General features: G+C 46.9%; 1 protein-coding gene and 1 pseudogene across 1 annotated transcript; one reads left to right on the forward strand and one right to left on the reverse strand.

Moving 5' to 3' along the window:
- Nucleotides 1-2,593: 2,593 nt before the first annotated feature.
- On the reverse strand, nt 2,594-3,916 carry LOC139211325 (putative uncharacterized protein DDB_G0271606). The gene is made up of 3 exons (XM_070841615.1): nt 3,842-3,916; nt 3,313-3,609; nt 2,594-3,217 (listed from the first exon to the last, which is right to left on the reverse strand). Exons 1-3 carry the CDS (start codon nt 3,914-3,916, stop codon nt 2,594-2,596), a joined length of 996 nt encoding a protein of 331 aa, XP_070697716.1.
- A 9,362-nt stretch (nt 3,917-13,278) lies between these two features.
- LOC139211360 (5S ribosomal RNA) lies at nt 13,279-13,397 on the forward strand (annotated as a pseudogene).
- The last annotated feature ends 722 nt before the right edge of the window (nt 13,398-14,119 follow it).

Genomic DNA, 14,119 nt, shown 5'->3' on the forward strand with positions numbered 1-14,119 from the left:
TATCAAAGGTCTTTTCCTTTTACTGGATTTGGACGGCCTGCTGTGGTTGGCAGCGGTCGGTCTGGTACACTGGATGGCTGTGGAAAGCCTGATCGCCTGGCCGGATGTGATTGACTGCTGTGTGTCTGATCCTCCGGCTGGCTGTAGACGGCCTGCTGTGGTTGACTGCTTCGAGTCTGGTACACTGGCTGTGGACGGCCTGTTCCTTCTGCTGACTGTGGACATTCTGCAGTCATTAGCTATCAAAGCTCTTCTCCTTTTGCTGGATGTGGACGGACTGCTGTGGTTGGCAGCGGTGGGTGTGGTGCTCTGGCTGGCTGTGGACAGGCTGCTGTGGTTAGCATTAGCATTACATATCAAAGGTCTTTTCCTCTGGCCGACTGTGGACAGCCTGCTGTGGTTGGCTGTCAATGGTTTTTCCCTCTAGCTGGCTGTGGTCCTTTGGCTGGCTGTAGACGGTCTGCTACATTTGGATGCTTCAGTTCTGGTTCTGCTATGATCAGCTGTAAAATGTCTTTTTCTTTGGCGGGCTTTGGACGGCCTGCTGTCATTAGCTATCAAAGGTCTTTTCCTTTGGCTGGATGTGGACGGCCTGATGTGGTTGGCAGCCGTGGGTCTGGTCCTCTGGCTGGCTGTGGAAAGCCTGATCGCCTGGCCGGATGTGATTGGATGCTGTGCGTCTGGTCCTCGGGCTGGCTGTAGACGGCCTGCTGTGGTTGACTGCTTCGAGTCTGGTACACTGGCTGTGGACGGCCTGTTCCTTCTGCTGACTGTGGAGGTTCTGCAGTCATTAGCTATCACAGGTCTTTTCCTTTTACTGGATTTGGACGGACTGCTGTGGTTGGCAGCGGTGGGTCTGGTACATGGCTGTGGACGGCCTTTTCCTTCTGCTGACTGTGGACGTTCTGCAGTCATTAGCGATCAAAGGTCTTTTCCTTTTACTGGATTTGGACGGCCTGCTGTAGTTGGCAGCGGTGGGTCTGGTACACTGGCTGGCTGTGGACGGCCTGCTGTCATTAGCTATCAAAGGTCTTTTCCTTTTACTGGATTTGGACGGCCTGCTGTGGTTGGCAGCGGTCGGTCTGGTACACTGGATGGCTGTGGAAAGCCTGATCGCCTGGCCGGATGTGATTGACTGCTGTGTGTCTGATCCTCTGGCTGGCTGTAGACGGCCTGCTGTGGTTGACTGCTTCGAGTCTGGTACACTGGCTGTGGACGGCCTGTTCCTTCTGCTGACTGTGGACATTCTGCAGTCATTAGCTATCAAAGCTCTTCTCCTTTTGCTGGATGTGGACGGACTGCTGTAGTTGGCAGCGGTGGGTGTGGTGCTCTGGCTGGCTGTGGACAGGCTGCTGTGGTTAGCATTAGCATTACATATCAAAGGTCTTTTCCTCTGGCCGACTGTGGACAGCCTGCTGTGGTTGGCTGTCAATGGTTTTTCCCTCTAGCTGGCTGTGGTCCTTTGGCTGGCTGTAGACGGTCTGCTACATTTGGATGCTTCAGTTCTGGTTCTGCTATGATCAGCTGTAAAATGTCTTTTTCTTTGGCGGGCTTTGGATGGCCTGCTGTCATTAGCTATCAAAGGTCTTTTCCTTTGGCTGGATGTGGACGGCCTGATGTGGTTGGCAGCCGTGGGTCTGGTCCTCTGGCTGGCTGTGGAAAGCCTGATCGCCTGGCCGGATGTGATTGGATGCTGTGCGTCTGGTCCTCGGGCTGGCTGTAGATGGCCTGCTGTGGTTGACTGCTTCGAGTCTGGTACACTGGCTGTGGACAGCCTGTTCCTTCTGCTGACTGTGGAGGTTCTACAGTCATTAGCTATCAAAGGTCTTTTCCTTTTACTGGATTTGGACGGCCTGCTGTGGTTGGCAGCGGTGGGTCTGGTACACTGGCTGTGGACGGCCTGTTCCTTCTGCTGACTGTGGACGTTCTGCAGTCATTAGCTATCAAAGGTCTTTTCCTTTTACTGGATGTGGACGGACTGCTGTGGTTGGCAGCGGTGGGTCTGGTGCTCTGGCTGGCTGTGGACAGGCTGCTGTGGTTAGCATTAGCATTACCTATCAAAGGTCTTTTCCTTTGGTCGCATGTGGACATCCTGCTGTGGTTGGCAGGTGTGGGTCTGGTCCTCTGGCCGACTGTGGACAGCTTGCTGTGGTTGGCTGTCAATGGTTTTTCCCTCTAGCTGGCTGTGGACCTTTGGCTGGCTGTAGACGGTCTGCTACATTTGGATGCTTCAGTTCTGGTTCTGCTATGATCAGCTGTAAAAGGTCTTTTTCTTTGGCAGGCTTTGGACGGCCTGCTGTCATTAGCTATCAAAGGTTTTTTCCCTTGGCTAGATGTGGACGGCCTGATGTGGTTGGCAGCTGTGGGTCTGGTCCTCTGGCTGGCTGTGGAAAGCCTGATCGCCTGGCCGGATGTGATTGGATGCTGTGCGTCTGGTCCTCGGGCTGGCTGTAGACGGCCTGCTGTGGTTGACTGCTTCGGGTCTGGTACACTGGCTGTGGACTGCCTGTTCCTTCTGCTGACTGTGGACGTTCTGCAGTCAATACCTATCAAAGGTCTTTTCCTCTAGCTGGCTGTGAACGGCCTGCTGTGGTTAGCTATCAAAGGTCTTTTCCTTTCGCTGGCTGTGGACGGCCTGCTGTGCTTGACTGCAGGTAGACTGTTCCTCTGGCTGGCTGTAAAGGGCCAGGTCATTTGGTTGGCTGTCAATGGTCTTTACCTCTAGCTGGGTGTGGACAGCCTGCTCTGGTTGACTGCTGCGAATCTGGTCCTCTGGCTGATTATGGACAGCCTGCTTATTTAGTTGGTTGTGGACAGCCTGCTGTGGTAACTTATCAAAGGTCTTTTCCTCTACCTGGCTGTGGACGGACTGCTGTGGTTGACAGCTGCTAGTCAGTTGCTCTGGCTGGCTGCAGACAGCCTGATCATTTGGTTGGCTGTCAACGGTCTTAACCTCTTGCTGGGTATGGACAGCCTGCTGTGGTTGACTGCTGCGGATCTGGTTCTCTGGCTGGCTGTGGACATCTTGGTCCATTTGCTGGCTGTGGATGGCCTGCTGTGGTTGACTGTCAACTGTCTTTACCTCTAGCTGGTTGTGGACAGCCTGTTCTGCTTTGCAGCTGTGGGTCTGGTGCTCTGGCTGGCTTTGGACATCTTGGTCCTTTTGATGGCTGTGGACGGCTTGCTGTGGTTTGCTGTCAACGGTCTTTTCCTCTAGCTGCCTGTGGGCAGCTGTGGTTGACAGCTGCTAATCGATTCCTCTTGCTGGCTGCAGACGGCCTGGTCATTTGGTTGGCTGTCAACGGTCTTTACCTCTAGCTGGGTGTGGACAGCCAGCTCTGGTTGACTGCTGCGAATCTGGTCCTCTGGCTGACTATGGACAGCCTGGTAATTTAGTTGGCTGTGGACAGCCTGCTGTCCTAACTTATCAAAGGGCTTTTCCTCTACCTGGCTGTGGACGGACTGCTGTGGTTGACAGCTGCTAGTCAGTTGCTCTGGCTGGCTGCAGATGGCCTGGTCGTTTGCTTGGCTGTCAACGGTCTTGACCTGCTGTGGTTGACTGCTGCAGATCTTGTCCTCTGGCTGACTGTGGACCGCCTGGTCATTTAACTGGTTGTGGAAAGCCTGCTGTGGTTAGCTATCAAATGTCTTTTCCTTTTTCTGGCTGTGGACGGCCTGCTGTGGTTGGCTGTCAACGACCTTTTCCTATAGCTGGCTGTGGACGGCCTCCTGTGGTTAGCTATTGTGGCGAGCGGAGGGTCAGGAGAATAAGTACCTTGGTTCTAACCACACCTTTAACTAAGACTATTGGCACGTTTCCACCGGCTCAACTTGGCCCTACTCGACTCGACACGGTACGGTACGGTTGTGTTTCCATTACACCAGGTACCACCTCAAACGTGGGCGGGGTCGTCATAGCAAGGCGGGGCGAAACTCCGGTGGCATCATTTGTATGCGACACAATACACCACACAACAGAAAACATGGAGGAAATGGAGGCGATGGTGTACCTGCTGCTCGGTCTGTGGCTTTTTGTCACAAAAGAGAGTCAGAGAAGGCTGCTTGCGGTGAGACGAAACACTTGGGAAAAGCACAGGAGACTTTTGGAAGCCCTACAGCAGTACCAAGTTGAAGATGAAAGGAGAGATCGACGACGACGACGCATGAAGGTAAGCTAATGGTAGCTCATGCTAGTTAGCTATATAATAAGTCCCGTGTACAACGTTGTAATGGCTGCAAGTTATCGCTATTAAGTATTAAAGTTTGTATGTTTTGTGTGTGTTTCAGATGGCTCTCTTGTCGCAAACTTATCGCTGCAAACCATCGGTGTGGGCGTTCAACCAAGCTGACCAGTGGTGTGATGCGGTTGTTCCTGCCTTTACGAACGCGCAGTGGTTGCAGAACAGGATGTCTGAAGAAACGTTGGACTTCTTGTGCAACACATTGCGCCCAGCAATGGAGCGGCAAGACACGGCTTTCCGCGAATGTGTGCCCCTAAAGAAGAGAGTGGCAGTTGCACTGTGGAAGCTTGCTACCGGCTCAGAGTACAGGAGCATCGGACATCTTTTTGGAGTGAGCAACTCAACTGTGTGCAGGTGTGTGCAGGAGTTCTGTGCTGCAGCAGAGACATTGTTGGTGCCAGAACAAATCCGTTTTCCCGATGAAAGGAGGTTCAGAGAAATGGCAGTGTACATCGAGAACAGGTGGGGGCTCCCGCACTGTGTGGGTGCTATTGATGGCTCCCACATACCCATCATAGTAATGCTCTTCCTTCTGAAAGAAGGAGCATTTGCTGAGCTTGGCCTTGAGGCCTTCATGTTCTAGCCTGCTTAGCACAACCTTCAGTCTCTCCAAATGTTGTTCCACTGTTGATGAAAACACAACAATATCATCAAGGTACAATAACAGCGACTGACACTGCTGGTCTCCAAAAATGTGCTGCATCAACCTCTGAAAAGTGCTGGGTGCGTTACAGAGGCCAAAGGGCATTCTATTCCATTCGAACAAGCCGAATGGTGAACAGAAGGCAGTTTTTGGTCGGTCTGCTTCTGTGACTGGTACCTGGTTGTAGCCACTGGCCAGGTCCAGAGTAGAGAACCAGCGGGCACCAGACAATGCATCTAAAGACTCCTCTATGCGGGGCAGAGCTAAAGCATCTTTTCGGGTTTTACTGTTCAATTGCCGGTAGTCAACGCAGTCCTCTGGTTGGTTGTAGGGGGTCTGATGTGGTTGGCTGTCAACGGTCTTGCCCTCTACCTGGGTGTTGACGGCCTGCTGTGGTTGGCTGTCAATGGTCTTTACCTCTAGCTGGGTGTGGACAGCCTGCTCTGGTTGAGTGCTGTGGATCTGGACCCCTGGCTGACTATGGACAGACTGGTTATTTAGTTAGCTGTGGACAGCCTACTGTGGTTAGGTATCAAAGGTCTTTTCCCTTCACTGGCTGTGGACGGTCTGCTGTGGTTGACTTCCTCAAGTCTAGTCCTCTGGCTGGCTGTGATCAGAACCCTAGACCACCAGGCTCAAAGAGTGCCCACAAGGGCAGAGGGAAAGGAGAAGGAGCAAAAACATGTCAGGGGTGCACTTAAAACCTGTGGGTACCCAAACTTGGCCTTTGTTAAAACAACTAAAAAGAACACAATGGACAGAGAAAAGAAGGACGATAAATGCAACAACATCATCATCCCCTATGTTTCATGCATATTTGACAAACTTAGGAGGATTTTCAAGAAAAAATGACATTCCTGTACATTTCAAGCCAGGCAACACCCTGAGACACCCCAAGGGCAAACCCCCCCAATATAAACTGAGCAACATGGTGTATGCAGTGCAATGCAGTGAGGAATACCCAGACCTGTACATTGGAGAAACAAAACAGCCACTCCACAAGCACATGGCCCAACACAGGAGAGCCAACTCCTCAGGTCAGGACTTAGCAGTCCATCTGTATTTGAAGGACTTTTACTCAACTGCTAAGGAATAACAAATGGACAGACATGATAGCACCACGACAGTCCAGCGGAATTGGAGGAAAAGAGAATGAAAAATAAAATGACAACAAAAACTGTGTGAAAAAGCTACCGAAAGGACCTGACTGTTGTTGTTGAATTAGAGGGAGAAGAACCTGTTATGACTGTAGAGCTGATGAAGTGCGTCCGCGAGCTGTGTGGTGGATTGCTTGGATGCATAGTGACGGGGGAAAAGAATGAATTGAATTAATGATGAGCCACCCAAAGTGAAGAGATCAGCTGCTTGAAGGCCTCCAAATCGGGAATGTAAAAATAATGATGAAGGAGTTGGTGGTATCATTTCTGAATCAACGTACAACTTACATATCTGATGAGGAAATACATGAGAAGTTGAATGGATGGGGAGTGAGCACCACGACAAACATTGTGGTTGGACACGGCTTTGTACACTCAGATTTAATGATTATGTACAGTCTTTGCCTCATTTGACTAAGTTCACAACTGCTTTAGGGAATTAATTGGAGTAATCCATGATAGAAGTGAAAGTATACAATTTATGTATCTAGCCTGGACATATTTTCAGAGACTGTCCTGAGTTCTTATGCCGTAAGTGTGGAGCCCATGGACATTATACACAAGAATGTAATCTAAGAGTGAAAAAATTTATTTTGTGCCACAATTCAATGCATGAGTGTTGTTGAATGAGAACAGTGACATGTCTGAGTCTCAGACTATCTAAGATAAGGATGTAATGGAGGAGGAAGATGCAGATGTTGGTGAGGTTATGTTGACTGAGAGAGAGTCAACAAATACAGAAGTTGTTAAGCACCCTGCTGCGGAAGCTGGCATGGAATGTGCTGATGATGTCACCACCACCAGGACAATAACCGTGTACCCAAACCAGAAAGAGAGGATCTTGCACAATCACTATGTTCACTTTTCAATGCTGCCATTGCACTGTTCTGCACATTCTGTACATATTGTAAATACATTGACTGTTGCCACTTACCTGTGTATATTTTTACTACTTGTATATTACTTTTGCTACTTGTATATATATATATATATATATATGTATATTTCCTTTTCCTTTTTTCATATGCTATATCTCTATTTATTGTCTTGTATTGTCTTGTGTGAATGTCATATGGGAGAGGTCAGCCGGAATTTCATTGTACTCTGCCGTAAAATGACAATAAACCTGATTCTGATTCTGAAACCCTGGCTGGATGCAGAGGCTAGGGATGCTGCGTTCAGGGCAGTTGACGCATCGGCACTCAGAGCAGCGAGGAGAGAGCTGACTGCAGGCATCAGGAGGGCCAAAGCCACATACGCCCAAAAGATCCAGGGTCATTTTACCTCCAATAACATAGAATAGAATAGAGTTCAATAGTAAGAGTTCAGCTCGTGAACAGCTGAGGGGTAGAAGCTGTTCCTCAGCCTTGCCATACGGCACTTCAGGCCCTGTAGCGCCTTCCAGAGGGCAGCAGAGAGAAGATATGGTGGAAGGGGTGAGTGATGTCTTTGATGATCCTGCAGGCCTTGCTTTGGCAGCGTGACCTGTAGATGTCTTTCAGGGAAGGGAGGGGGAGACTGATGATTTTCTGAGCCATGTTAACTACCCTCTCGAGAGCAGCCCTGTCTGCTTCTGTACAGTTCCCACACCACGCCAGGATGGAGTAAGTCAGTACACTCTCTATGGAGCAGTTGTAGGTTTTCAGCAGACATGGGGAGATGTTGTTCTTCCTCAGGGTCCTGAGAAAGTACAGTCTCTGGTGGGCCTTCTTCACTGCAGCAGTGGTGTTGACACTCCATTTCAGGTCGTTGCTGATGTGAGTCCCCAGGAACTTGAAACTGGACACCTGCTCCACTTCCTGGTCTCCTATCCTCAGTGGCAGGTGCTCGTTCTTGTTCCATCTGAATTCCAGGATGAGCTCTTTAGTTTTTTTGATGTTCAGGGACAAGTTGTTTTCCCCACACCAGCCGATTCATCCCTGTATGCGGTCTCATCGTTGTTTGAGATGAGACCTACGACAGTTGTATCATCCGCAAACTTTATTTTGGTGTTCATCAGGTGCGTGGGTGAGTAGTCCCAGGTGTAGAGGGAGTACAGGACAGGTGCTCCTGTACCAAGTGTCAGGATGGGTGAGGTGTAGGGGCCAAGTCTCACTGTTTGTGATCGGTTGGTCAGAAAGTCTTTAATCCACAGGCTCAGATGTTCATGGAGGCCCAGGTCCTGTAGTTTCTTGACCAAGATGCTAGGGACAACAGTATTAAAAGCAGAGCTAAAATCCATGAATAAAAGCCTCGCATATGCCCCTTTCTGCTCCAGGTGGGACATTGCTAGGTAAGCGCATTAAGTGCATCACAAATTACAACTCCAAGGATGCACAATGCCCGAAAGGACCCCTCCCTGCCAGATGCCCTCAACAGGTTCTACGCCGCTTCGAGGACCCCAACACCCCCCCAGCACCAAACACAACATCATTATAACAAACTTATTCTATTGGAGCTGTGTGTAACAAAAAGCAATTTCCCCCTGGGGATTATTAAAGGAATTCTGATTCTGATCTCTAAGTGACACGCCCCTCAACATGATCACAGCAGACTTAAGTACCCTTCAAAAGAAAAACCCCTGCAAAGCTGCAGGCCCCTACAACATCCCAGGGTGGGTACTGAGGGAATGTGCACACCAATTGTCTGAGGTGCTGATGGACATTTTTAATACCTCACTACTTCAGGCATCTGTTGAACCTGCCACCTGCCTGAAGACTGCCACCATCATCCCTGTCCCTAAGAGCTCCACAGTGACAGGCCTGAATGAATTGGCCAGTAGCTCTCACTCCGATAGTCATGAAGTGCTTCGAGAGGCTGGTCATGGCCCATATTAAAGACTCCATCGATGCCACTGTAGACCCCCACCAGTACGCCTACAAGAAAAACCGCTCCACCGATGACACCATCTCATCAGTGGTCCATACAGCCCTCACCCACCTGGAGGGCAGGAACTCATATGTCTGTCTGCTCTTCCTGGATTTCACCTCTGCCTTCAACACCATCGTCCCATAGACCCTGGTGCACAAACTCTCCACTCTGAGGCTGAGGAAACTGGGTCCTGGACTTCCTGTCCAACAGGCAGCAGACCGTCAGGATCCACAACACCGTCTCCTCCATCACCTTCAGTGCTGGCTCCCCTCAGGACTGTGTGCTGAGCCCCCTCCTGTTATAAATATACAAATATATAAACTCTTTATTTGATATTTGTGAGGTTGTAAATATCAAATATTTGAAGTTTTATATATCACAAAATATCTCTGAATGAGAAGAACATCATGTAAAAAATGTTCACAAGTTCACTTTGAAACTGTTCCAATTTCAAAACCAGTGTAGTAAGCTGAACACACTCTTTACTTACAAACTGTAACAGGCAATTTGCCAAGTACAAATCTAACCACAAAGTGATATTGGTGTACATACAGCATATCATTTTCACATTATCACAATAAAATCATCCCTGAAGGGGAGCAAAAGTTTAAAATCTTGCATCATAAATCTAAAGGATATACTATCTCTATGACTGCAAGAAATTGTTAAAGGTAACACTTCACTGGGGTACAAGTAATATACTTAATTAATGCATAATTCATGATGAATTACTACATGCACATGTTGCTCACAGTTAACAGATTATGAAGTCACTATGATTTTGTTATTTGTTCACGCTTAATAAATCATCTATTAAGGATTATTAATTCCAAGTACTTCATATGTTAATTGATATTTGACGAGATCAGCTCAATTACTTTAGTATAAAAGTTTATGGACAACACCTGAATCTTTATGGCATTAGGCCTAATAGAATTTGTTGGACACCTGATGGTATTATTTTGTTAGCAAATGAGTGTACTTTACGCTCAGTCGACCATTTATGGCATGGCCTGTGGAACACAGCTGAATTTAAAAATATCATATCATATAATATCATATTCCACCCACTGTTTTGTAAATCTCTCCATAAATACCAGGTTAAAGGTTTTAAGGGAAATCGAGGTGTTGCCCATAAACTTTTATACTAAAAAAAAAAAAATCAAGCTAATCTTGTTCAACAATCGTTGAACTATTAAGTGTGAAACAAATCACATGAAGTTTTGCCACAGGAATCAATCATGCATCCTTCATTAGTGCATGCAGTAATTCATTATGAATTATTTAAGTATTACTTAAAGGAATAGTTCACTTTAAAAGAGAATTAATTCATTAATCAGTAGTTTAATACACAAAACACTACGCTTTCAGGATTTTTTCAAAACAATGGAAGCCTATAGAGATATGGTAAATGGTCTGTATTTGTATAGCGCCTTTCTAGTTATTTCAACTACTCAAAGCACTTTACATGACATCCTCATTCACACATCATTGATACAGGAGGAATGTAATTTGGATGAGACTATTCTTTCATACTCATTCACACACTGAAGCTATGCTTCAGGAGCAAGTTGGGGTTCAGTGTCTTGCCAAGGACACTTCGACATGTTGACCCATAGGAACTGGGGATCGAACCCACGACTTTCTGATTGAGGAACGGCCCACTCTACCACTGAGCCACAGCCGCCACAAATGCTGAAGAGCAGTTTGGAGGCATGTCATTCTTTTGGAGGGGTTGTTTTATTGCTGATCTGTATAGAGTTCCATTGTTTTGCTCTGTAACTCCAGCAGTGTTTTGTGGATCAAAAAACTACATCAGCTCTCATCAGCATGAGGGTGAGTAGATAATGACCGAATTTGACTTTAAAGTGAACTATTCCTTTATTGCTGTTGCCCATAAAGTTGGAATAATTGTTCAATACCCCCAATTTTGTTAAAGCCTGAACACACAGTTTGCAAGGATTAATTGTGGTTTAAGTTTCACTGTGATATGTTTGGAAGAGTTTGATCCATAGTTAAGGTATAAACTTTATTTATCAAGAATAAATCACATTGTCACAATCATTTCATGAGAAGAGGTAAAAAACATTTTATTCCAACTTTATGGGCAACAGTGTATATGCATTGTATACCTCCAGTTGAGTTACCATTTTAAGACACAGTACAAAACTAGTGCAGTAAAGCTGAACATGTACAAACTGTACAAGACAATTTAACTAGTAAAACTATACATTTTGTAAAACTTTCAGAAATGTAACTCAAATATCTGCAGAGTATATAACATCCAGTGAACCTTTTATCATATCATCCCTCAGCATCATTGGTAGGTCCACTCATGGTCAGCAAGGTCTGAGATCAGAGTGAGAACCCTGGGATTGACTGAGAACACCTTTTTCTTCTTTCACTCGACTTTGGAGCCTTTCTCAGGATTTATTGAAAAGAAACATCGTTTCTGCCGACAGCCATAACCGTGTTTAATACCTCACCTCTGGCTGGCAGGGAGCTCTCAGCACCCTCTGCCATTTAACACGAACATGTTACTCCTGGTTCTTAAATTTGCACTACAGTTATTAACTTGCACTTTGGTTTTACTCAAACGCACATTACATCTGGTACTGTTTATAGTCTATATTACATTTTGTATTTATTTATCTGCAAATTTTGTAAATTTTTCTTCTACAATATTCCTTCTACAGTCGTGGCCAAAAGTTTTGAGAATGACACAAATATTAATTTTCACAAAGTCTGCTGCTTCAGTTTTTATAATGGCAATTTGCATATACTCCAGAATGTTATGTGGAGTGATCAGCTGAACTGCAATTAATTGCAAAGTCCCTCTTTGCCTTGAAAATGAACTTTATCCCCAAAAGAACATTTCCACTACATTTCAGCCCTGCCACAAAAGGACCAGCTAACATCATTTCAATGATTCCTCCGTTAACACAGGTGTGGGTGTTGATGAGGACAAGGCTGGAGATCAATCTGTCATGATTGAGTTAGAATAACAGACTGGACACTTTAAAAGGAGGATGGTGCTTGACATCATTGTTCCTCTTCTGTTAACCATGGTTACCTGCAAGGAAACACGTGCAGTCATCATTGCATAAAAAGGGCCTAACAGGGAAGTTTATAGCAGCTAGTAAGATTGCACCTCAGTCCACCATCTATCGGATTATCAAGAACTTCAAGGAGAGAGGTTCAATTGTTGCCAAACAGGCTCCAGGGCGCCCAAGAAAGTCCAGCAAGCGCCAGGACCGTCTCCTAAAGTTGTTTCAGCTGCGGGATCGGGCCACCACCAGTGCAGAGCTTGCTCAGGAATGGCAGCAGGCAGGTGTGAGTGCATCTGCACGCACATTGAGGCGAAGACTTTTGGAGGAAGGCCTGGTGTCAAGAAGGGCAGCAAAGAAGCCACTTCTCTCCAGAAAAAACATCAGGGACAGACTGATATTCTGCAAAAGGTACAGGGATTGGACTGCTGAGGACTGGGGTAAAGTCATTTTCTCTGATGAAGTAAAAAAGTCCACACCGCACTCCGCTTTCTCTCTGGCTTTGTCATTGCGTCCGGCTGCTCTGACTCTCCGCTCTCTGGCAGAGCAGCCAGGGAGGGGGAGTAAGTGTGCCTGAGTGAGCACTGAGCAGCAGAGAGAGAGAGAGGGGGGCGCTGTTTGCACAGAGAAGCGGCGCTCTGAGGAAATTCGAGTAAATTGCTGGACGACAGAAGAGAAACTGCAGTATCGATCTCATCAGGCTAGTATCGATCCGATACCAATACTCACCTTGGTATCGATATTTAGATCGATACGCCCACCCCTAGTAGTAACTGCCAAACATCAGGCAGATGGCATCCAAGTACTATCCAGGCCCGACCTTGCATAGCTTCCAAGTTCAGATGAGATCGGGTGCTTTCAGGATGGTATGACTGTAAGCAATACATTTAGTGACAAACAGGCCCTTTAACCCTGGAGAACCCATGGGGTCAAATTTGGCCGCTGTTAATTGCTGCTACCCAAAGTGAACAAACATAAAAAAAATTGTCAAATTTAACTTCAAAAACCCAGAGTGCCACAGAAGTAGCAGCAATTATGGGTAGCAGCAATTAACAGCGGCCAAATTTGACCCCATGGGTTCTCCAGGGTTAAACAAGAAAATGGTGCTTACACAGGATCGCATCATGGATAGTAATTACATCGTGTATATTTTCTAAAACATAGGGTATACCATGTCACAATGATTGACTTGGAAGGGACCTAGTACGAAGGTCAATGCTTGAATTCTACTATCAACATTATTTTTTCCAGGACAATCTAGACATCTCACTTATTTCACCAAACGAGCGAAACATTGGGATGCAGCATCTTTAAAAGATCTTTTTGCCAAACAAGTGCTTGCTTACGGCCATACCACCTTGAACAAGCCTGACCTCGTCTGATCTCAGAAGCCAAACAGGGTTGGGCCTGGTTAGTACTTGGATGGGAGACTGCCTAGGAATACCAGGTGCTGTAACCCCCCTGGGGTCAGGGGTTGGAATCCCCCCTCTCCCACTGTATTTTTTTTTTTTTTTTTAAAGTTGGAGGTGATCAGACAAAAAAGAGGACAACCCACAAATGGACAAACAGACAGACAAACAAATTAAATAACTAGCTCCGTCTGGGGGGACTGGCAGCTCACCCCTAGCTGCCCGCAAGGCCCACTCCCCCAGCGGAGCAAACAAAAGAAACACAAACCACAGCCCAGAGGCACCAGTCCCTCTCCGCTGCCAACCTGGTTCTCGTCACGCTGCCCCTTCTCTGCTCTGCTCTCCTCCTCGAGTGCAACAGTGTCTCCCCTATTTGTCCTCCTCAGCAGCCAGTCAGTCACCCCAATCCCAGCAGCTGGCTGCTGATTGCTAATTAATTGACAGGGCAGCAGGTAGGCAGACACTCAACACCCTTCCCCCTCACCATGCTGCTGCTTCTGCATTAACACGTACACAGCTTCTTTTTCAATAAGGAAGAAAGAACTTTAAAACACATCATGTTTTTTACTCTGGACAAAATGCATAGCAAATTTCAGCTAGAATTCAATCTGTAAAGATAACTGAAAAAGCATACAGCACCTGGTGTTCCCAGGCGGTCTCCCATCCAAGCCCGACCTTGCATAGCTTCCGAATTCAGACGAAATCAGGCGCTTTCAGGGTGGTATGACTGTAAGCAATAAGTTGAGTGACAAAAAGGCCCTTTATACAAGAA

This window comes from Pempheris klunzingeri, chromosome 12 (genome assembly GCF_042242105.1).
Source record: "Pempheris klunzingeri isolate RE-2024b chromosome 12, fPemKlu1.hap1, whole genome shotgun sequence".
Classification (NCBI taxonomy): domain Eukaryota; kingdom Metazoa; phylum Chordata; class Actinopteri; order Acropomatiformes; family Pempheridae; genus Pempheris; species Pempheris klunzingeri.